This window comes from Aedes albopictus, chromosome 3 (genome assembly GCF_035046485.1).
Source record: "Aedes albopictus strain Foshan chromosome 3, AalbF5, whole genome shotgun sequence".
Classification (NCBI taxonomy): Eukaryota; Metazoa; Arthropoda; class Insecta; order Diptera; family Culicidae; genus Aedes; species Aedes albopictus.
Window position 1 is genome coordinate 387,593,052 of NC_085138.1, and position 22,551 is coordinate 387,615,602.

General features: G+C 45.5%; 3 protein-coding genes across 3 annotated transcripts; 2 read left to right on the forward strand and 1 right to left on the reverse strand.

Annotated features, from left to right (window-relative positions):
* The first annotated feature begins 3,591 nt into the window (after positions 1–3,591).
* Positions 3,592–7,633, forward strand: LOC109408820 (uncharacterized). The gene is made up of 5 exons (XM_062858206.1): positions 3,592–3,630; positions 4,072–4,507; positions 4,566–4,644; positions 4,704–4,783; positions 4,840–7,633. Exons 1-5 carry the CDS (start codon positions 3,592–3,594, stop codon positions 5,031–5,033), a joined length of 828 nt encoding a protein of 275 aa, XP_062714190.1. The 3' UTR covers positions 5,034–7,633.
* A 1,719-nt stretch (positions 7,634–9,352) lies between these two features.
* On the forward strand, positions 9,353–10,469 carry LOC109421296 (uncharacterized). Its single transcript, XM_019695795.4, has 2 exons — positions 9,353–9,511; positions 9,577–10,469. The coding sequence occupies exons 1-2, from the start codon at positions 9,449–9,451 to the stop codon at positions 10,417–10,419; spliced, it is 906 nt and encodes a 301-aa protein (XP_019551340.2). The 5' UTR covers positions 9,353–9,448; the 3' UTR covers positions 10,420–10,469.
* Positions 10,470–10,869: 400 nt separating this feature from the next.
* Positions 10,870–17,293, reverse strand: LOC109621853 (bis(5'-nucleosyl)-tetraphosphatase [asymmetrical]). The gene is made up of 3 exons (XM_062855931.1): positions 17,193–17,293; positions 16,677–17,117; positions 10,870–11,911 (listed from the first exon to the last, which is right to left on the reverse strand). Exons 2-3 carry the CDS (start codon positions 16,847–16,849, stop codon positions 11,653–11,655), a joined length of 432 nt encoding a protein of 143 aa, XP_062711915.1. The 5' UTR covers positions 16,850–17,117; positions 17,193–17,293; the 3' UTR covers positions 10,870–11,652.
* Between the last annotated feature and the right edge of the window lie 5,258 nt (positions 17,294–22,551).

Genomic DNA, 22,551 nt, shown 5'->3' on the forward strand with positions numbered 1-22,551 from the left:
CGGAACGGTAAATCACAGATTATTCATCCGAAATTCCTTGGAGGAAAAGCACCCAGTACCATGGGTTCCTGATATAAAGCATGAAAAAATATCTTAGAAACAAAAGTGCAAACATGAAGCAAATATAGCATGGAACAAGTTCACCAATTTATGTACATCTATGGGCCCATATAGCCGAGGCGGTAAACGCACGGGTATTCAGCATGACCATGCTGAGGGTGACGGGTTCGATTCCCGGTCGGTCCAGGATCTTTTCGTAAAGGAAATTTCCTTGACTTCCTTGGGCATAGAGTATCTTCGTGCCTGCCACACGATATACACATGCAAAATGGTCATTGGCAGAGGAAGCTCTCAGTTAATAACTGTGGAAGTGCTCATAGAACACTAAGCTGAGAAGCAGGCTTTGTCCCAGTGAGGACGTTACGCCAAGAAGAGAGAGAGAGATGTACATCTATCCAGTGATGTCCGTATCCTCACTGTAGGTAACAAAGAGAAATAGAAAATACACCACTCACGCTGTTCATCTCAAAGGGATGTGGATCCACAACTGAGATCGAGGAAGCGCACATGACTGGCGCGGACCTCACGTGGGCGCTAAACCGCAGCAGGAGCGATCTACCAAAAATGTTTGTAGTTGCCAAACAGCTAGATCGGTTGCACGAGCGGACGAACTACTATCAGTAAGGACCTGAAATAGGGCCTGCTAAAGCTCCGTAAATCGATGGCTCTGGTCAAGAAAGAGTATGATATCCTGATCGTTGAGCGGAGCGCGGCTGATGCGAGCAGGGAGGAGCAGTCCACTCAAACGGACAGCTTTCTCTTTGTTGGCAACGCGACGATGCAGCACGAAACCATGCAGCTCGCCGAAGCCGTAGCGGAGAGGTCAAACCACCCTATGGAAACCCAAGAAGCGTCCGGCAGAGGCGGGCGAAAAGCCAGAGAGAAAGAAAGGGACGGCCAGCGCGAGGAACTAGGCTTGCGAAACGCGCAAGTGGCAGGGAAACCAAGCCCCAAGAGGCCAACTCTAAGAGGAATGGTGGCCAACCGGACCAAGGGAATGGCGAAAATCGTCTCTCACCGCTGACTGGGTGCACCAGGACCGGTGAAGTGATGCTAGTGCTGAAGAAGAAGGCGGTCAAGAAAAGCTGGGCTGCAAAACGGTGAGTCGAAAAGGAGAGCGTCCAACATAGCTCTTATCCTCACAAGTTCCTACCTCATGCTTCCACGGGTCAAGCGATGACAAAGACCGCCAGCTAAGAGTTGTGTGCATGGACTTATCCACCGATGAATCAAATTCATCGCGGTCCGAGAATTTTGACACTAGAGCGGGGTCTGTTCCAATCAGAATCGTCCAATTCTGATTGGAACGGCCCCGCTCTAGTGTCAAAATTCTCGGACCGCGATGAATTCGGTTCATCGGTGGATAAGTCCATGGACTTATCCACCGATGAACCGAATTCATCGCGGTCCGAGAATTTTGACACTAGAGCGGGGCCGTTCCAATCAGAATTGGACGATTCTGATTGGAACAGACCCCGCTCTAGTGTCAAAATTCTCGGACCGCGATGAATTTGGTTCATCGGTGGATAAGTCCATAGCTGGTAGTGCAGCCTGGGCACTGTTGTCCTTCTGACTGCAGCTAGATTAAGGAGGTACGTCTCGAGCGTCTGTTCACCAAGGAGGTGCGGCTCAAACTGTGTCTGTTCTGGCATCCAGCGACTGACTATAAAATGCTCCTCCACCGGAAGCTATACCTAACGTGGCATCCCCACCACGGTGGATAGGGGACCTTAGGCCAACAACCCACTGTCTTCGAAACCCAAAAAAACGTTACTGAAACCGAAAATGAAAGATTATGAATATAATATACAGTAGACGTTCGGTCGGTGCAAACGGTTTAACTGCAATGCTTTTTAACTGCAAGTCCGGTAAGTGCAACAAATTTGCAGTTATCGCACCGCCAAACGTCAAAATGGTGTGCCATGTTAGCCCTAATGAACAGTCGAATGAATTTTTTGTTCATTTTACGTCAACAAGCCGTCAATTGTTGACACTGTCAGGCGTTGCAGTTATCGAATTTTCGTTCGCTAAGTGAAACGTAAACATGTTGCAGTTATCGAACGTCTACTGTAATACCAAGAAAAGCACCTCCTACAAAGCGCTTGCTCAAGAAATATTGCAGTGTAAAAATTTGGACGAGATCACCGACGCAGAAGAGCTCGCAGCCGCACTTAAACAGCAGTGCGAAGTACAGTAGAAGTTCGATAACTGCAACATGTTTACGTTTCACGAACGAAAATCCGATAACTGCAACGCCTGACAGTGTCAACAAACCATCAACTGACGTTAAATGAACGTGAATTTCATCCGACTGTTCATTTGGGCCAACATGGCGCACCATTTTGACGGATGGCGGTGCGATAACTGCAAAATTGTTGCACTTACCGGACTTGCAGTTAAAAAGCATTGCAGTTAAACCGTTTGCACCGACCGAACGTCTACTGTAGATGCACCAAGTGCATCGATTCGCATGCAACAGGGCCTCGCTGGCATGAACGAATTGCCAGTGGCGAGCTTCAAGTGCTTTGAACAAGGACATAAGGACGCGGCTGGAGGACTATATCGCCAGGGAGTGCAACTCGGCAATAACATGCCTGATTTGCACGGCGAGCAAGGGTCACAAGACGGGCGGACCTAAATGTCCAGGCATGTGAGGAGGTCGAACCAACCGACGATAATGCAGGTTACACAGCTAAACCTGAACCATTGTGAAACCCAAGCCGCACAACAGTTGCTGTGGCAGTCAGTCTCGGAATCAAGTAAGGGACCCATACCGCATATCTCCCGATAACGGGAACTGGGTAGCCACGTAGACCAGAATTTGGTCATCTCAGAACCACACAGCCCCCCAAACCCACCCCCCCCCCCCCGCCCTTGTAGATTTTTTTTATTACAAAAATTTGAAAATTTGTATTGAGTGTAGACTTTAGCTAGACTCTCCCTCCCCTAAGAAGGTCTACGAGGTTTATGGACAGTCCCTAAGGACAAGCTAGCGGCGATCTGTACATCTGGTCCAGGAAATAATGTCCACGTCGCACGAGGGCTTCGCAATAGCGAAGATCAACGGGGTGTACTACTGCAGTTGTTATGCCCCTCCTAGATGGCCGATAGACCAGTTCTCGTCTATGCAGGATTCGCTATCAAGCGCACTTATTGGATTGAGTTCCTCGGTCATCGGTGGAGACTTCAACGCTTGGGCGATTGAGTGGGGTAACCGCTCGACTAACGCGAGAGGCTTTGGTACTACACGAAGCTATGGCTAGACTGAACGTGGATGTAGAGTCCATCATTGATGTAACCTAAATCCTAGCTTGATGGTCTAAATCCTAGCTTGGACTGCCGATTCGATAAAGGGTGGAACACGGAGGAAGACGGCCACAGTTGAAGGCCATCAACCGCCATCGGGGATGGCTGACCTCGCGCTTCGATAAGCTGGCATTTGTGAAGCGATTGCTTATGGAGAACTACCCAGCGATCTCGCCAGCGATGATCTAATCGGAACCCTAAGCCGTGCATACGACCGACGCCGCAATGTCAAGGCGTTCCCTACTCAGAAATGGACGCAAACCGGTATACTGGTGGTACTGTCCATATTTTTCGTGGGATTTCGGCTTTCAGTCAAAGAAAAGCGTTGATTTTCTTATCTCATCGCCAACGTTTCGATCCAGATGTTGGGATCTTCTTCAGGCCACGACACTTGCCAACACTCTCAGGATATACCGCAGATATTGTTGCGGAATTTCTGTTAAGAGTTTCTCTCGGAATTCCTCTTGAAGGAGTTATTCCTGGGATTTATACTAAAGGTCCTCCAATGGTTTAATGAGTTTTTCACTAATTTTCTGCGGGAACTCCTTCCGGGATTTCTTCCGAAGTCTCTCCTGTGATTTCAGACATTTCCTATAGCTTTCTTCTCCTTGGATTTCTACAGAAGTTTGTTACGATTACGTCTAGATTTATGTAATTTTGTTATAGTAAGGCTGTACGCGGATACTAAAAACCAATGTAAATTAGTTTAAGCGAAGCGAGCAGTATGTTATCACCTTAAAAGCCAAAATACCCCTCGTCCCGAGCGCCTACTATGCCGACAACACAAACTGTCACTGTCCAGCGCTGCCATGTCAGGCTAACTTCCGCCTAGCTGCTCACAAAAGGCCACAACGTTCATTGTGTGCCAGTTGCCGAAGTGAACGGTCGGAGCAGCTTTTCGTACAAGTGCACGCAGAACAGCACAAAGCGAGAAGTGCACAATCCGTCGGTTCCGAAGTTCGTAAGTGCAATTACTCCGTGCGATTAACCGAAAACGATGCTGATTATCAGTTGCATCTTCCACAGCAAATAATAACATCAAGCCGGCACGCACGAATTCTGCGGGAGCACACCCGAGCACAAAGGGGTGACACGTGGACGGTCAGGATACTACGACCGACTGTGCCAGGCCGCTCGAACCGTAAGTGAAGCAAGTTTGCCTTGTCTGCAAAACCAACTAACGTCCTGTCACGCTTTAGGCACACCAACAGCCAGGATTCGTTTCTCCATACTGGGGCAGCAATCGTTTCGACTGTTTCGTACGCATCTCCCGATAGAGTAAGTTGCATATGCACTCAAACGTTGTGTGGGTGGCTAACGGTACTATTCCCATACAGGAAACAGAATCGCCAAGCCCGAAAAGGACCATCAGCTGTAGAAGCCTTTCCTTCGCCAAGCCAACGAGCCCCGTCACAGGGTAAGAAGTTCTAAATATGGACCTTAAGTCGATTGCTAATCCTTAGATCACTACAGGGCTTTGTTGCACATCCCACAATTTGCGGCGGAGCAACCGACAGTTGGGCACGAGAATTGACCCGTGGACGTCGATCGAGCATCGAGTTTCGGCTCACGTGCTGGTGGAACCAACCGGCAAGAGTGAGCACCAGAAGAGCCTCGTGGGGATCCGCAGCACGGCAGGCAGACGGATCAGTTGTCGGCGAGGCTGAGGTCGATTGGCCAACGAATTTGCGTTTGCAAGAGACCATGGGAACGGTGGTCTAACGCAACACTAGGGCGAGCAGCCAGGCATGTGGATCCGTGGTCGAAGCTCAATCCCACGGTCGGTGAGCGATACTCTTTAGATTAAGTAAAAAATTGATCTAGAATAAGAGAGATGAGTAGGGACAGTTAGGCTCTCCAATAATGAGCAATAAATGACAATGTCACACTAAATTTGGGCTGCGCACATTATCGTATTTTGAGCAATTCCCGATCCCTAGTGAGGGCAGAGCTTTTTCGAATAACAAGTTTTAGCTGGTATATATCCCAAATGTTGTCGCGGGATTTCTTTTGAGATTTCTCGGAGCTTCTGAGAGAAAGATTCCTCCCGGTGTTGATTCTGGGATGTCTCAGAGTTTTTCTAAATTTATCCTGGACTTTCTCCTTAGATGTTTTAGAGAGTCTTCTGGGATTTCTGCAGGACCTTATGCTGGTGTTTCTTATGAAGTTCGTTCCGTGATTTTTTTTCGGATATTTTCCAAGGCTTTTCCTTGTAGTTGATTATCTTATTTCTTGCAGTGACCTGAGATTATTTTTTTTTACAGATTTTCATATTTCCAGAGCTCTTCCTGGAACCTCTACCTGAAATTATCCCGAGATTCTGGATGCTCCTCTTTTGAATTTCTTCAAAAATTACTCCCGGAGTTCTTGCTGGATTTTTTCCAAGAGTTTTTCTCGGAATATCTTCTGGGATAACTTACGTGATTTCTTGTAAGAAATTCTTCCTTGAGAAGTATCTGAAGGAATCTCTGCCAAATTTTGCGAAAATCTTAGCAATGACTTATCGAGAGGAACTAAGGAAGAAATCCTGAGAGAAAATGGGATGTCTCGGGAAAAAGTTCTGGGACCAATCCCAGGAGGAAATATTAAGGAAATTTAGGGAGGATCTCTGAAAACCTTTAAAATTAATCCCGAGAGAAACTACGTGTGAAATCCCGCAAGGAAATCCACGAGGAATATCTGAAAACTGCCTTGGGAAAAATATCCCTGGAAGAACTTTTGCAAAAATCCCTAGAGAAACTCTTGGAAAACGGTCCCGGAACCACTAAGAGAAATTCCTGGAAGAACTTAGGAAAACATTTGGAAAGATCTACAGGAGGAATCCAGCGAGAAACTCTGAAAGAAAATCCGGGGGGTATGTACTCTAGCAAAATAATACGTAAATAGTTAACAGAATATCAGAAACGCGTAAAAACCTCTGGATGTACTTGGGAAAACTGGTGAAAGCCAAGAAAGAAAACCTTTGATAATTTCAAGAGAAAACTCTGCGAGAAACTGGAAATGAATTTGAAGGAGGAATTGTGGACGGATTTGAAGGAAGAATCATGGGTAGAATTTCAAAATCTCAACATTACTACACCACCTGCACAGTACAAACATCCAAGTTCAAATTCAAAACTGTGTATGGAATTTAACTGTCATATATGACCCTATGACCCCATAGCAGTCCCATATTTGCTGGATTTCCTATTCATATGGGACATTTATGCGATAATTGGCAGTAAAGTCTGGAATTACTGATTGAACTCCCGAATGTTTTTTTTCCTGATTTTTTAGAGTATTTGGATGTCATTGTAGGTGGAAATATCAGAGCATTTTTTTTTCTGGCAATTAACCCAAAAGAACCTTGGGAAAAGTTTAGAAATACCTAATCCTCGACCGATTTTTCCATTATTTTCGAAAGATTTTTGTTAAACAGTTCTTTAAAGAATGCAGCGATTTAGTGGAATCTCTTGAATAATAAATCTTGCAAATTTTTCTTTAAATTTTTATTTTAAGTTTTGAGGATATTATTGTATTTTTTTTTTTGAAGTACAGAAATTTTATAAAAATTAGGCTAATTTTTGATTCAATAATATTTAAAATTTCCCTCTGGAAAAACCTGGAAAACTCAGGGAATTTTATTTTGTCTTATGAGTCGACACCCTGTAACAGCTGATCAAACATTACTCCGAACTTACGAGAAATAAGTCAACTTCCCAGTCGAACCTCTACAGGTGGTGTCCATAAATTGCAGAACTTCGCGCCTGTCTAAGAGCTCGCACCGATGAGTGTAGAATGGAGCGAAGTGAGGCCTACAGGGCGGCAAAACTGGTACTGAACAAAGAGATTAAGGCACGTAAGCGGGCGTGCTTCGAAAATCTCGGCCAGACAGTCAACATGACCCCTTGGCACAGACAAACAGACATACTACTTAGAAGAAAATTGCTTCAAAAACATCGTTTGGCATCTCACTAGCACCCTCTATAATGCTCAATCCGAAGCATTCATTTGCAGGTGTTGTTTCCCTCGGCTCGATGTAACAATTTTGCAGGTGACGACTCCCCCGTGACGACATCCATTCATAAAACATGAATGAAGGTTCATCTTGGAGTCATTTTATGTAAACATTGATCGGCGTCGCGTTCATTTCTCTCCAAGATTGAGAGGTGATGTAGGCACAGCAGCGCCACCATGACACATGCGAGCACAGTCCGAACCACATTATATTTTCAAAATGACCGTTAAATCGTGCGATGATTGCGATTTGAGTAGTATGTCTGTTTGTCTGTGCCCTTGGGGTGATGCCTACACAGTAGCCAAGTCATGACCTAAACGAAGGGCGCGTCATCACTGTAGAGAATAGAAGAGGTACTGAAAAATGCGAGAAAGGTAGAAGTTGAAAGAGAGAATAACGGGGTTGCCATGGAGACGCAGGGTAGAAGGCAGGTAAACAAAACTAATAAATCAGTCTTGTGAATTATTTTGACGGAAACAAACGTGTTTCATTTCGCGGTGGAAATTGGCCGAAAGAACTAACCCCAAACAGTTTTGAGGCCTGGAAACAGATTCCATACTACGGTATGGCGCCACCACAGACAAACAGACATACTACTCAAATCGCAATCATCGCACGATTTAACGGTCATTTTGAAAATATAATGTGGTTCGGACTGTGCTCGCATGTGTCATGGTGGCGCTGCTGTGCCTACATCACCTCTCAATCTTGGAGAGAAATGAACGCGACGCCGATCAATGTTTACATAAAATGACTCCAAGATGAACCTTCATTCATGTTTTATGAATGGATGTCGTCACGGGGGAGTCGTCACCTGCAAAATTGTTACATCGAGCCGAGGGAAACAACACCTGCAAATGAATGCTTCGGATTGAGCATTATAGAGGGTGCTAGTGAGATGCCAAACGATGTTTTTGAAGCAATTTTCTTCTAAGTAGTATGTCTGTTTGTCTGTGGCGCCACTGCATGGTCGAGTGCGCTAATGGTCAACCGAAACGTGAAGCGACTCGAGTCGAGACCGAGAGTACCCACAGGCCCACCGGCTGATATGCCTTACGATGGTCAGCGCATACCGCACGGTCTCAAAGAACGCGGTATGTGTGCTAGCGGGCATGATACCCATAGCACTAATGGAGAACTTATTTCCACCGGGTAGTCCAAAGTACTAGCCAGGACCCAGGCTTCAAGGGGAAAGAGGACAACTAAAGACGGTAGCTGGTGGAACGCTAACCAATACAGAGTACTCATGTACGGTCGTCGCTTCACGAAGTCATCCCTAAGGCGCTGTCCATAAACTACGTAGACTCAATTTTAGCAATCTCAGACCCCACCCCCCTCGTAGATTTTCGTCCATACAAAATTTTTGAAATTGGTAAGGATCGTAGACTTTGGCCACAGCCCCCCGTCGCCCCCTCAGCATCTACGTTGTTTATGGACAGGCCCTAACGGGTGTACCGCGTGAATAAAAAAGACAGAGAATGAGGGTTTAGTGAGTCGACCCCCACATAACCCGAGGACCCACCCTTGGGTATGGGTATATATGATCAGAAGATTTTCTCATCCTATAAAAAAGCAGCTGGCGTCATCACGCTAACGCCGCTCAGCACAAAAGTGCATAATTTCCAGACTACACCAAAAATGTGTAACCCTTGCACATTCACAAAATCAGCTCCTGTGTCCGCAAAATCGTTAAATTCGCAAAAATTTTTGTACAGCAATCTAGCTAGGTTTACTAGTGACCTTGGAAAACAAAAAAAATATCGACATTTCGCATCTAGACGAGTATACGAGCTGTTTTTGAAAATGTGTAACTGCAACACATTTTTGTGTGGTCTGGAAATTATGCACTTATGAGTAGGGCTTACACATTTTAGTGCAGAGCTGTTTTACTGTGATGGAATTTTATTTGAGCTACAGTCGGCAACACTGCTTGCGCTCACGTGCTGATGAATCCAAATGAATCGATGAACAAAAAGTGCATATTTTGTTTATGTTCATCCCATACTCAACAACAAACCGGTGCGGCTCCGTCGTTGTATAATGTTGCTTGTATCAGCAGTTTGTTCTTAAAAACTACATACAAAAATGCTTAGCTTATTCCGAAGAATCGCCACACGGAGCTACTGCACCGCCCCGGCATCACAATTGGTAAGATCTGCAATAAATACTCATGTGAACACCTTTCAAGCATTCGTTTTGTTCTAATCCCACAGGCCGATGCCCTGTCTGCATCCATCGATGGTCTGGAAAAGGACACGCTCACCAAGCTGTTTCAAAGCGCCCCCCAGCTGACCAAGTATGCACCCGAGCTGTGGAACCGAACGCACAATCTGATGGCTCAGGAAGGCATCGATGCAGCGAACTTCCTCTCCATCGTAACGGGACATCCGGAAGTACTGACGAGGCCCCCGGGCCGGTTAATCGCTAGCATGAACTGTTGGCGATCCTGTCAGTTCGGGGACCGGCAGATGCAGGTCCTACTGGCCGCCCACCCCCAGTTGCTGGATTTGAGCGACCATAATCAGCTGGCTCAGAGGGTGGCTTTTCTGCATTCGTATTTCGAAACGCGCAAGAACGTCTGGCGGTTGTTTCTGAACTGCCCGAACTTGGTCATGGACAAGGAGAGGGAAATTCGGCCCAAGATAGACTACCTGCTGCAGACGATGCGGATCGAAGTGCTGGAAGTGGTCAAGTCGTGTGCCTTTGTGGCCGATTTGGAGCTGATTCGGTGTAGACATGTGTTCTTGGAACGGCTGGGATTGTTCAAGCCGAGAAGTTTGAAAGCGGAACCCGGTGATCCGAGCAACAATCCAAAGCTCCACCAGATAACGGACACCACGGATAAGCGATTTGCGGTGAAGGTGGCCTATGTGACGCTGGAGGAATATGAGGCATTTGTGGAGCTTTTCCGGAAAGAGCTAAATCGGTTGGGCGAAGGTAGCGAGGAGCTGGATGCGGACGAAGAACTGTACGAGATGGACGATGGCGTGGACGAAGATCGACAGGAAAGGAAGCAGAAATATCGCAAGAAAACGAGGAGAAATTCTTCGCGTTAAAAAGGTAAGGGATATATGTGCTTCTGTGTAATATAAAATTAGATGCAAGATCGATAAGTTTCAATGATGGTAGCAAGTGAAAGAACGTCCGAAATTTCGTGCTTCTATGGCTAGTTTCGATTTCTTACGAGCTTGCGAGCAATGCGACACAACAATCTTTCAGCTATCTAAACTAATCTAATCTCACACTAACGCAGCCATTACTTGAATGCATCCTGGAAAATGAAGACTTTTCAAGTCTATCATTTTTCTTGTCTAACGGCCAGGCCAACTGCGCAGCATGTACCGCAGAGAAGATTTCAACATTTTTTCAATATTTGAAAACATTCTACACCTTGAAATCGAGGGGAAAGATGGAAGCGTGGACCTCCCGTACCAAACGCTTCCAGATAGACACAACAATCTTCCAGCTATTTCTTCAAACTAGACCGAACTAAAAAGAAAGAACCGTGGAGCATTGAAATTCATTCGTTTATTTCGTTCACTGAGCCTTAGATTTTCGTTTTGTCACATATGTAGCGTATTAATTTTAATCAATATTTTCGCAAGCAAAATTTGTCACAATCCCCCTATACGTGGCGGGTTATAGGTCAAATCATGTAGCGTACCTTCCCTGATCCTGATTCCAACAGCTCTCCCTTTCCCATCCAGGTCGACCGTTCCATCTCTGATATCCTTAAAACATTGCTGCCACTGACTGGCTTTTTAAAAGCTAATTGGATAAAAACTTGTAAATTGATACACGTTCTCTTGCCGCGACGCATGGTGTGCTGCTTGCGCTCCTATATTTAAATATACCTTTAAATGTATTTTAAATATTGCATCTTGCTTTGCTTTATAGATTACCGTGCAAATGTTCAATCGTCTAAAATATTTTTTCACACGTCAAACACCAAAGAAAGTAGCAAGTAAACAAACCGATTATTCCATGCACCACCCAAAAAGTGTGACCGATGCTTAAAATTTCTAGCAGCGAAACGAACCAATGTATGCAGAAACTGGTGGGAACAAATTGTGGTGTGACAAAAAATTTCTGCAGGGGGTCGAATACGGTGCAAAAAAAAGCAATATTTATAGATATATATGTTTGTAGGCGTGTGTAATGGGACAAAAGTGGAAAGGAAAACTCGTTTCTTTTTAAATATTAGCGTTCTTCTTCGTCTCTGCTAGGCTATCATCAATATTATTATTAAGAGGATTATTTTAATTGGGTTGAGATGAAACTCAACTTACTCACAGTTGGTCGTAGTTTTGCTTGATTTTGTCGTCAAAGTGTCGAACCATGTCGGCAAAGTCCCCGTAGCCGGCGATTTCTATCGCGTTGTCCCGCTCGAGCCACTTGAGATCCTGATGTTCATCGGAGAGTTTGACCTCCTTGGCCGGATCAACCAGCTCGGCCAGCCAGTAGACGACGGCTTTGTCGTGGCCTTTCACTTTGTATTCGAGGGTGCGAGTTTGGTTTTTGAAAATTCGGAGATCAGTTTCTAGGTAGCTGTGGAAGAGAACCGAGAATGGAATTTAGTAGAATGGAAAAAATAGCTTAAATTATCGTCTGATTCATCCGCAGATGGTATTTGAAGTGTCGTTAATAAATAATAATAATAATAAGAATCCGGTTCCGGAAAATAGTTTCATAAAGCTGTACTGGGATCGCGAGATCATTACGGACGTCCTCATTCGTGCCAACCGTCCCGACATTGTGGTTTACGACAAAAGGATGAAGCGGGTAACCCTCATCGACATCGCTGTACCGTTAAACCATAATGTCCAATCAACGTTTTCCAGCAAGATAACCAAGTACCACGAGCTAGCGGAGAAGTTGAAGCAGATGTGGCACCTGGAGGACCTCCGTATAGTTCCGGTTGTCTTCTCGGCAACCAGAGTTGTCCCTAAATCTCTCCTAAGGTCCCTACACGAGCTGTAATTGAAGAAGGACCTGAACAGCACCCTGAAAGCGGTGATTCTTGGAACCTGTAGTACAGTTAGGCGGTTCCTGAATCATCACAACTGAAATCTGAAGCAGACTCATTAGGATAAGCATAACACCGGCTAATGAAATCCACAGAGCCTAATCCCCTTTGGCAATCCGATTGCCCGGGGTAGGTGAAAGTTTCCAGCAATTTTTGCTGAGAAGTGCCAAAACTCTATAATAATAATAATAATAATAATAATAATAATAATACAGTAGACGTTCGGTCGGTGCAAACGGTTTAACTGCAATGCTTTCTAACTGCAAGTCCGGTAAGTGCAACAAATTTGCAGTTATCGCACCGCCAAACGTCAAAATGGTGCGCCATGTTAGCCCTAATGAACAATCGAATGAATTTTTCGTTCATTTTACGTCAATTGACGGCTTGTTGACACTGTCAGGCGTTGCAGTTATCGAATTTTCGTTCGTTAAGTGAAACGTAAACATGTTGCAGTTATCGAACGTCTACTGTAATAATAATAATAATAATAATAATAATCAGAATCCGGTTCTGGGAAATAGTTTCATAAAGCTGTACTGGGATCGCGAGGTCATTACGGACGTCCTCATTCGTGCCAACCGTCCCGACATTGTGGTTTACGACAAAAGGATGAAGCGGGTAACCCTCATCGACATTGCTGTACCGTTTGACCATAATGTCCAATCAACGTTTTCCGGCAAGATAACCAAGTACCACAGACCCCATGTCCCGGCACCAAATACCAAAGCTGCGGAATTCCTATCGGTTAACAAGTGCAGAAGCATCCTAAACCAGGATATTCTGCCACAGCAAGTACTTGGAGGCCGTACAGAACCTCGAGGATCTGCAGTTTACGGTGTATTCAGCTGCGGAGGCTGTTGTCAAGATGCTGGGTATACGAACGCGCCGCTCAAAGAGACGGTGAAGGTCGCACACGCCCCAGCACACACAAAAACGCGTGTTATGCGACGTTTGGCAAACCGGATCGCTACATTGTGGACCAAAATTGGTCGATTAACACAGTACAAGCAGGGGAATCGTTCAACGAGGCTAGTTCGTTATGTTGCTGAAATTGCGAAGCCCACAGAACTCCGAGACCTCACAGAAGTCAACATTACGGATATCCTCGACACCAATGTACAGCGGTTGAGTGCTCTTGCAAAACGATTGCTGCGGCGTTATGGAGTGCGGAAAAAAAACGAATGTTTAACATTAACAAAAGGGAGTTCTACAACTGCATCCGAAACGACAAGCCTGATTATGGACAAGGCCTTCCGCAGATTGGCGACGTCACACAGTTCAAGACCAATCTATGGGAGAACCCTGTCCAACACAGCAACGTAGGGATGTGGTTGGCAGAAGAAGAGCGACAATGGAGTTGTCACGACGCTTCACGGGTGGATGGCGGAATGCTTCAACATGGTGCTAGAAGACCCCACGCAGCTACCAGAGTTCATTACCAGGGGTATCACTTATCTTCTTCCGAAGGACCAAAACACAGTTGACCCAGCAAAGTACAGACCAATATCGTGCCTTTCAAGTCTGTACAAAGTGCTGTTGTAGGTACAGTAGACGTTCGATAACTGCAACATGTTTACGTTTCACTTAGCGAACGAAAATCCGATAACTGCAACGCCTGACAGTGTCACCAAGCCATCAATTGACGTAAAATGAACGAAAAATTCATTCGACTGTTCATTAGGGCTAACATGGCGCACGATTTTGACGTTTGGCGGTGCGATAACTACAAATTTGTTGGACTTACCGAACTTGCAGTTAAAAAGCATTGCAGTTAAACCGTTTGCACCGACCGAACGTCTATTGTAATAGCGAGGAGGATACAAGCCCACTGCGATGCCAACAACGTGATGACCGAGGAACAAAAAGGGTGTCGCAAAAACACGCAAGGCTGCAAAGAACAGATCCTCATAGATGCAGTCATTGTGGGCCAAGCCACCGAAAAGCAGAACCTGAGCATGGCGTACATCGACTGCAAGAAGGCGTACGACTCAAGCACGTCTCTACAAATCACCGACGGAACAGTTGTGTTGCGGTTCAGAACTCTCTGCATCAGGAGGGGGATATTTCAAGGCGATACGTTTAGGGGCTGTCCATTTATTACGTAAGGGAATTTTTACGATTTTTCGACACCGAGACCCCCCCCCCTTGTAAGATTTTTTGTATGAAAACCCAAAAAAAATTGTATGGCGCGTAAGATTTCTTAAACTCCCCCTCCCCCCATAAACCCTTACGTAATTAATGGACAGCCCCTTAGTCCGCTATGGTTCTGCCTTGCGATGAACCCCCTCAGCAGAGAACTCAACCGATGCAACTATGGCTACCGTGCAACACCGTACGAGGGCGAATGAGGCAGGCAGAACTCGGTCTTCCGGAGGAAGAAGCGCCAGCAGGAAGAACGAAATCGCGAAGCGATGAAAGAGTTGTACCGCGCTAAGGACACATGGAAGTTCTTCGAGAAGCTGAACCGCTCGCGCAGAAACTTCGTGCCACAAGCCAACAATCACAGGAATTTTCTCACGACACGAGCGTGACGTGGTCGAGAGGTGGCGACAACATTAGGATGAGCACCTCAATGGCGACATTGCAGGCACCGAAAGGGGCGAGGTGACTCTGATCTAGGAGTACGTTCAGAGGATGGAAGACTCCCGACCCCTGCCCTCCAAGAGATTGAGGTGGAAGTTAAGGAAACCAACGAATCCGCTGGATCAGATCAACTACCAAGCGGAGCTTCTAAAATACGATGAAGAAGTTCTTGTGTTGGCAATACACTGGATCATTACCAAGATTTGGAAGGAGGCCCATATAGCCAGGCGGTAAACGCACGGGTATTCAGCATGACCATGCTGAGGGTGACGGGTTCGATTCCCGGTCGGTCCAGGATTTTTTCGTAAAGGAAATTTCCTTGACTTCCTTGGGCATAGAGTATCTTCGTGCCTGCCACACGATATACACATGCAAAATGGTCATTGGCAGAGGAAGCTCTCAGTTAATAACTGTGGAAGTGCTCATAGAACACTAAGCTGAGAAGCAGGCTTTGTCCCAGTGAGGACGTTACGCCAAGAAGAGGAGAGGAGGAAGGAGGAGATATTATCGGAGGAGTGAATGGAAGGCATCGTGTGTTCCATCTACAAAAAGGGCGATAAGTTAGATTGCGGGAACTATCGCGCGATCACACTATTGAGTACTGCCTACAGGGTATTCTCTCAAATTTTGTGCCGCCGTCTATCACCTGTTGCAAGAGCATCCGTGAGGCAATATCAGGCTGAAATCATGGCAGATGTTCTCTATCCGTCATTTGTTGCAGAAATGTCGTGAATATGTTGTGCCCACAAATCACCTGTTCATCGTTGTTTTCAAATCAGCGTATGAAACAATCGATCGAGATCAGCTATGGCAATATTGATCAAACCGGCGATGGATCGAGTGATGTGCGTAGTTCGAGTATCAGGGATACTCTAAAGTCCCTTCGAATCTCGCAGAGGGTTACGGCCAGGTGATGGTCTTTCGTGCTTGCTGTTCAACATTGCTTTAGAGGGTGTAATAAGTAGAGTGGGAATAAACACGAGTGGAACGATCTTCACGAAGCTGCTTGGTTTCGCTGATGATATTGATATTATATTATAGCTCGTAAATTTGAGACGATGGCGAAAACGTATATCCGACTAAAAAATTAAGCCAGCCGAATCGGATTAGTCATTATCTAATGTGTCGAAGACAAAGTACATGATAGCAAAGGGCTCCAGGGAGTCACTGCACCCGCCACCCCGGATTTCTATCAACGGTGATGAAATCGAGGCGGTTGAAGAATTCGTGTACTTCGAACAAACGATCGAACAAAGTTCGCCGTCACACGAAGTTAACTATCTACAAAACGTTGAATAGACCGATAGTCCTCTATGCGCACGAAGCATGGACCCTACGTGCAGAGGACCAACGCGCTCTTGGAGTTTTCGAACGGAATGTGTTACGTGCCATCTACGGCAGAGTGCAGATGGAAGACGGAACGTGGAGCAGGCGAATGGATCACGAGCTGCATCATCTGTTGAGAGAACCAACCACCGTCCTACCCGCGAAAATCGGGAGGCTACGGTGGGCGGGACACGTCACCAGGATGTCGGATAACAACCCGGTAAATATGGTTCTCGAGGGCAATTCGACCGGTACAAGACGACGTGGTGCGCAGCATGCAAGATGGATCGATCAAGCGGATCAATATCATCCCCTGTCCGTGGTTTTATGAGCGGCCTCTTCCAAAAATTCGCCAATGTAACCATTTCTTCAACATACCCGGACTCCTCGGTAGTCTCGCGGAGGGCCGTCTTGAAGTCGTCCTCGCCGGGGTCGACGTGTCCCTTCGGTGGGGACCAATGGTGCTGCCCGTAGGACGCCTGCAGCATCAGGTACTCGATCCGTTCCCGCAGTCGACGGAATATGAGAAATCCGGCGGCACGCTTCGCCATCACCAGGTCCGATAGCTTCCGGTTTGAGGACGTAATGTTTACGTTTGTCGTGGAAGCTACTGGCAGCTACTATGCTCGCGCGGGCCGAGCCAGACCGGTTCAGTTCGATTCTCTTTGCGCACGCACACCTATGCACCACTGCACTACTGTCACCGCCGCAATCGTCGGATGTTTTGCGTGCCGGGTGTGGGTACGATTAGCTACCAGCTACTGCTGCCGCTTTCCGGGCGGTGGGCAACGACGGACGAAGAACAAGCTCAGCAGGAATCTGCAAAACGATAATAATATGTTTTGTCTGGCATCGATAATCGATATTTTCATGGCCACGGTTGGAATTACATACCGACTAGAGTCACAATCTGCAGGTTTACCTAGAAAGCCACACACAGTCAGCCAGCGGTCGGGGGCCGCCGTAGTTGCTCCGCCGCGAAACTCTCCGAAAATGAATTTTCAAGTTGTCATTTGACGGCTCGTGTTGGTATTCGTGTCAGCAAAGCTGGCACGGTGATTTCTGGCTGCGTATTTAGACGTAAGTTTATTTGTCAACGGTTTTTCTTATCCTACCAAGAAAAAGTGAAAAAATTGTGAAATTGTTCAAATTTTAATAAGAAATCCAGTACAATTGTAGCTGAATCGCTTTTAAGATCAACCGCCAAGGAATTCAGCACTCCTGACGATGGAATTCCACTCGCCAGAGAGGCCGAGGATAAAAATAGCAGCAGCGCCGGGCGAGCCAACCGTCCGCCGTCATCAACCACTACGGTTTCGTGTAATCCTGCAGCCCGTACCTAATTGATCCAGCAGTTCCAGTTCTAAGAGAGGACCGTGGAAAACTACTGCCGTAACCATCAAAGAAGCACTCCTGACGACGGAATTACACCCATCAGGGAGGGCGAAAATAAAAATAGCAGCAGCGCCGAGCGAGCGAACCGTCCGCCGTCGTCAAACACTGCTCCGGTTTCATGTAATCCTGCAACCCGTAATTGATTTCAATACTTGCTCGCGCGCTGATAACCCACAAGATGTCGGATGCCATGGAATAAAGTGACGCGACGACAACGTAGAGGAATCCGGAACCTTTCTTGGATGTCCCATGATGGGTGATGTGAGGCTATGCTGCTGTTGACCAATTGTAAGTAACTATTTTTGAGATTATTTTTTTCAGTTTGGCAAATAAAATTCTCGGGATGATTGTGTGCATGCACTGAGGCAAAAATGTCTTGACCATCCGTAACTCGTGCGGTCGGCTTTTTTTTTTTCAACGTACAAAATACAACAGCGTGCTACTGGTTAGACCGGTCTTATGACAAATCTCATTCAAGGCTCTTTCAAAAAGATATCTTATGAATCTTGTTCCTCGACAATTAAACTTTTTTTTTCAATAGAAATGATTTTGGAAATCAGACCTCAAATCTAAATTTCATAAGACAAACTAATCCCAGGCAAGGATGGCATTCCGTACTGAAAATGTGCACAGTGCAGCTCATTTTCATATTAAAACCGTGCACACTTGCACTTACACTGAGGAACATGCCATCCCTGATCCCAGGTTTAAATGTACGCTAGATTCGACATTATGAACAATGCAAACTGAATGCACGACAACATTCAGCTCATATCGAGACTGTAATTTATAGTATGTAGTGTCTACTGCACTCTGGTGATTTTGCGCTTCCTATAGGCTTATATAGCTTACATAGCTTATTAAATATATATTTTCTAAGCTAAGCTCAGGCTAAGGAAAACAACAAATTCCATATGATGTGCAATGTAACCCGAATGCATTTTCGGGTGATGTTGCGCTTCCTAAGCTTAGCTCAGGCTTAGGATTGCTCTAGATACCATATGATGTGCAATGTAACCTGAATGCATTTTCGGGTGATTTTGCGCTTCCTAAGCTTAGCTCAGGCTTAGGAAAACACCAGATACCATATGATGTGCAATGTAACCTGAATGCATTTTCGGGTGATGTTGCGCTTCCTAAGCTTAGCTCAGGCTTAGGAAAACACCAGATACCATATGATGTGCAATGTAACCTGAATGCATTTTCGGGTGATGTTGCGCTTCCTAAGCTTAGCTCAGGCTTAGGATTGCTCTAGATACCATATGATGTGCAATGTAACCTGAATGCATTTTCGGGTGATTTTGCGCTTCCTAAGCTTAGCTCAGGCTTAGGATTGCTCTAGATACCATATGATGTGCAATGTAACCTGAATGCATTTTCGGGTGATGTTGCGCTTCCTAAGCTTAGCTCAGGCTTAGGATTGCTCTAGATACCATATGATGTGCAATGTAACCTGAATGCATTTTCGGGTGATTTTGCGCTTTCTAAGCTTAGCTCAGGCTTAGGAAAACACCAGATACCATATGATGTGCAATGTAACCTGAATGCATTTTCGGGTGATGTTGCGCTTCCTAAGCTTAGCTCAGGCTTAGGATTGCTCTAGATACCATATGATGTGCAATGTAACCTGAATGCATTTTCGGGTGATGTGGCGCTTCCTAAGCTTAGCTCAGGCTTAGGAAAACACCAGATACCATATGATGTGCAATGTAACCTGAATGCATTTTCGGGTGATGTTGCGCTTCCTAAGCTTAGCTCAGGCTTAGGAAAATACCAGATACCATATGATGTGCAATATAACCTGAATGCATTTTCGGGTGATTTTGCGCTTCCTAAGCTTAGCTCAGGCTTAGGATTGCTCTAGATACCATATGATGTGCAATGTAACCTGAATGCATTTTCGGGTGATGTTGCGCTTCCTAAGCTTAGCTCAGGCTTAGGATTGCTCTAGATACCATATGATGTGCAATGTAACCTGAATGCATTTTCGGGTGATGTTGCGCTTCCTAAGCTTAGCTCAGGCTTAGGATTGCTCTAGATACCATATGATGTGCAATGTAACCTGAATGCATTTTCGGGTGATGTTGCGCTTCCTAAGCTTAGCTCAGGCTTAGGAAAACACCAGATACCATATGATGTGCAATATAACCTGAATGCATTTTCGGGTGATGTTGCGCTTCCTAAGCTTAGCTCAGGCTTAGGAAAACACCAGATACCATATGATGTGCAATATAACCTGAATGCATTTTCGGGTGATGTTGCGCTTCCTAAGCTTAGCTCAGGCTTAGGATTGCTCTAGATACCATATGATGTGCAATGTAACCTGAATGCATTTTCGGGTGATTTTGCACTTCCTAAGCTTAGCTCAGGCTTAGGATTGCTCTAGATACCATATGATGTGCAATGTAACCTGAATGCATTTTCGGGTGATGTTGCGCTTCCTAAGCTAAGCTCAGGCTTAGGAAAACACCAGATACCATATGATGTGCAATGTAACCTGAATGCATTTTCGGGTGATGTTGCGCTTCCTAAGCTTAGCTCAGGCTTAGGATTGCTCTAGATACCATATGATGTGCAATGTAACCTGAATGCATTTTCGGGTGATTTTGCGCTTCCTAAGCTTAGCTCAGGCTTAGGAAAACACCAGATACCATATGATGTGCAATGTAACCTGAATGCATTTTCGGGTGATGTTGCGCTTCCTAAGCTTAGCTCAGGCTTAGGATTGCTCTAGATACCATATGATGTGCAATGTAACCTGAATGCATTTTCGGGTGATTTTGCACTTCCTAAGCTTAGCTCAGGCTTAGGATTGCTCTAGATACCATATGATGTGCAATGTAACCTGAATGCATTTTCGGGTGATGTTGCGCTTCCTAAGCTTAGCTCAGGCTTAGGATTGCTCTAGATACCATATGATGTGCAATGTAACCTGAATGCATTTTCGGGTGATTTTGCGCTTCCTAAGCTTAGCTCAGGCTTAGGAAAACACCAGATACCATATGATGTGCAATGTAACCTGAATGCATTTTCGGGTGATGTTGCGCTTCCTAAGCTTAGCTCAGGCTTAGGAAAACACCAGATACCATATGATGTGCAATATAACCTGAATGCATTTTCGGGTGATGTTGCGCTTCCTAAGCTTAGCTCAGGCTTAGGAAAACACCAGATACCATATGATGTGCAATATAACCTGAATGCATTTTCGGGTGATGTTGCGCTTCCTAAGCTTAGCTCAGGCTTAGGAAAACACCAGATACCATATGATGTGCAATATAACCTGAATGCATTTTCGGGTGATGTTGCGCTTCCTAAGCTTAGCTCAGGCTTAGGAAAACACCAGATACCATATGATGTGCAATATAACCTGAATGCATTTTCGGGTGATGTTGCGCTTCCTAAGCTTAGCTCAGGCTTAGGATTGCTCTAGATACCATATGATGTGCAATGTAACCTGAATGCATTTTCGGGTGATGTGGCGCTTCCTAAGCTTAGCTCAGGCTTAGGAAAACACCAGATACCATATGATGTGCAATGTAACCTGAATGCATTTTCGGGTGATGTTGCGCTTCCTAAGCTTAGCTCAGGCTTAGGAAAATACCAGATACCATATGATGTGCAATATAACCTGAATGCATTTTCGGGTGATTTTGCGCTTCCTAAGCTTAGCTCAGGCTTAGGATTGCTCTAGATACCATATGATGTGCAATGTAACCTGAATGCATTTTCGGGTGATGTTGCGCTTCCTAAGCTTAGCTCAGGCTTAGGATTGCTCTAGATACCATATGATGTGCAATGTAACCTGAATGCATTTTCGGGTGATGTTGCGCTTCCTAAGCTTAGCTCAGGCTTAGGAAAACACCAGATACCATATGATGTGCAATATAACCTGAATGCATTTTCGGGTGATGTTGCGCTTCCTAAGCTTAGCTCAGGCTTAGGAAAACACCAGATACCATATGATGTGCAATATAACCTGAATGCATTTTCGGGTGATGTTGCGCTTCCTAAGCTTAGCTCAGGCTTAGGATTGCTCTAGATACCATATGATGTGCAATGTAACCTGAATGCATTTTCGGGTGATGTGGCGCTTCCTAAGCTTAGCTCAGGCTTAGGAAAACACCAGATACCATATGATGTGCAATGTAACCTGAATGCATTTTCGGGTGATGTTGCGCTTCCTAAGCTTAGCTCAGGCTTAGGAAAATACCAGATACCATATGATGTGCAATATAACCTGAATGCATTTTCGGGTGATTTTGCGCTTCCTAAGCTTAGCTCAGGCTTAGGATTGCTCTAGATACCATATGATGTGCAATGTAACCTGAATGCATTTTCGGGTGATGTTGCGCTTCCTAAGCTTAGCTCAGGCTTAGGATTGCTCTAGATACCATATGATGTGCAATGTAACCTGAATGCATTTTCGGGTGATGTTGCGCTTCCTAAGCTTAGCTCAGGCTTAGGAAAACACCAGATACCATATGATGTGCAATATAACCTGAATGCATTTTCGGGTGATGTTGCGCTTCCTAAGCTTAGCTCAGGCTTAGGAAAACACCAGATACCATATGATGTGCAATATAACCTGAATGCATTTTCGGGTGATGTTGCGCTTCCTAAGCTTAGCTCAGGCTTAGGATTGCTCTAGATACCATATGATGTGCAATGTAACCTGAATGCATTTTCGGGTGATTTTGCACTTCCTAAGCTTAGCTCAGGCTTAGGATTGCTCTAGATACCATATGATGTGCAATGTAACCTGAATGCATTTTCGGGTGATGTTGCGCTTCCTAAGCTTAGCTCAGGCTTAGGAAAACACCAGATACCATATGATGTGCAATGTAACCTGAATGCATTT

What these genes read in the sequence shown, in the direction of transcription:
- LOC109621853 (XM_062855931.1), bottom strand. Translation starts at nt 16,849, where the DNA reads ATGGCGAAGCGTGCCGCCGGATTTCTCATATTCCGTCGACTGCGGGAA. An exon ending in GAGACTACCGAGGAGTCCGG is followed by an intron (nt 11,912 to 16,676) that starts GTATGTTGAAGA and finishes TCTCTTCCACAG; the next exon opens with CTACCTAGAAACTGATCTCC.
- LOC109421296 (XM_019695795.4), top strand. Translation starts at nt 9,449, where the DNA reads ATGCTTAGCTTATTCCGAAGAATCGCCACACGGAGCTACTGCACCGCC. An exon ending in CCGCCCCGGCATCACAATTG is followed by an intron (nt 9,512 to 9,576) that starts GTAAGATCTGCA and finishes CTAATCCCACAG; the next exon opens with GCCGATGCCCTGTCTGCATC.
- LOC109408820 (XM_062858206.1), top strand. Translation starts at nt 3,592, where the DNA reads ATGTCAAGGCGTTCCCTACTCAGAAATGGACGCAAACCG. An exon ending in TCAGAAATGGACGCAAACCG is followed by an intron (nt 3,631 to 4,071) that starts GTATACTGGTGG and finishes AATGTAAATTAG; the next exon opens with TTTAAGCGAAGCGAGCAGTA. An exon ending in CCAACGAGCCCCGTCACAGG is followed by an intron (nt 4,784 to 4,839) that starts GTAAGAAGTTCT and finishes AGATCACTACAG; the next exon opens with GGCTTTGTTGCACATCCCAC.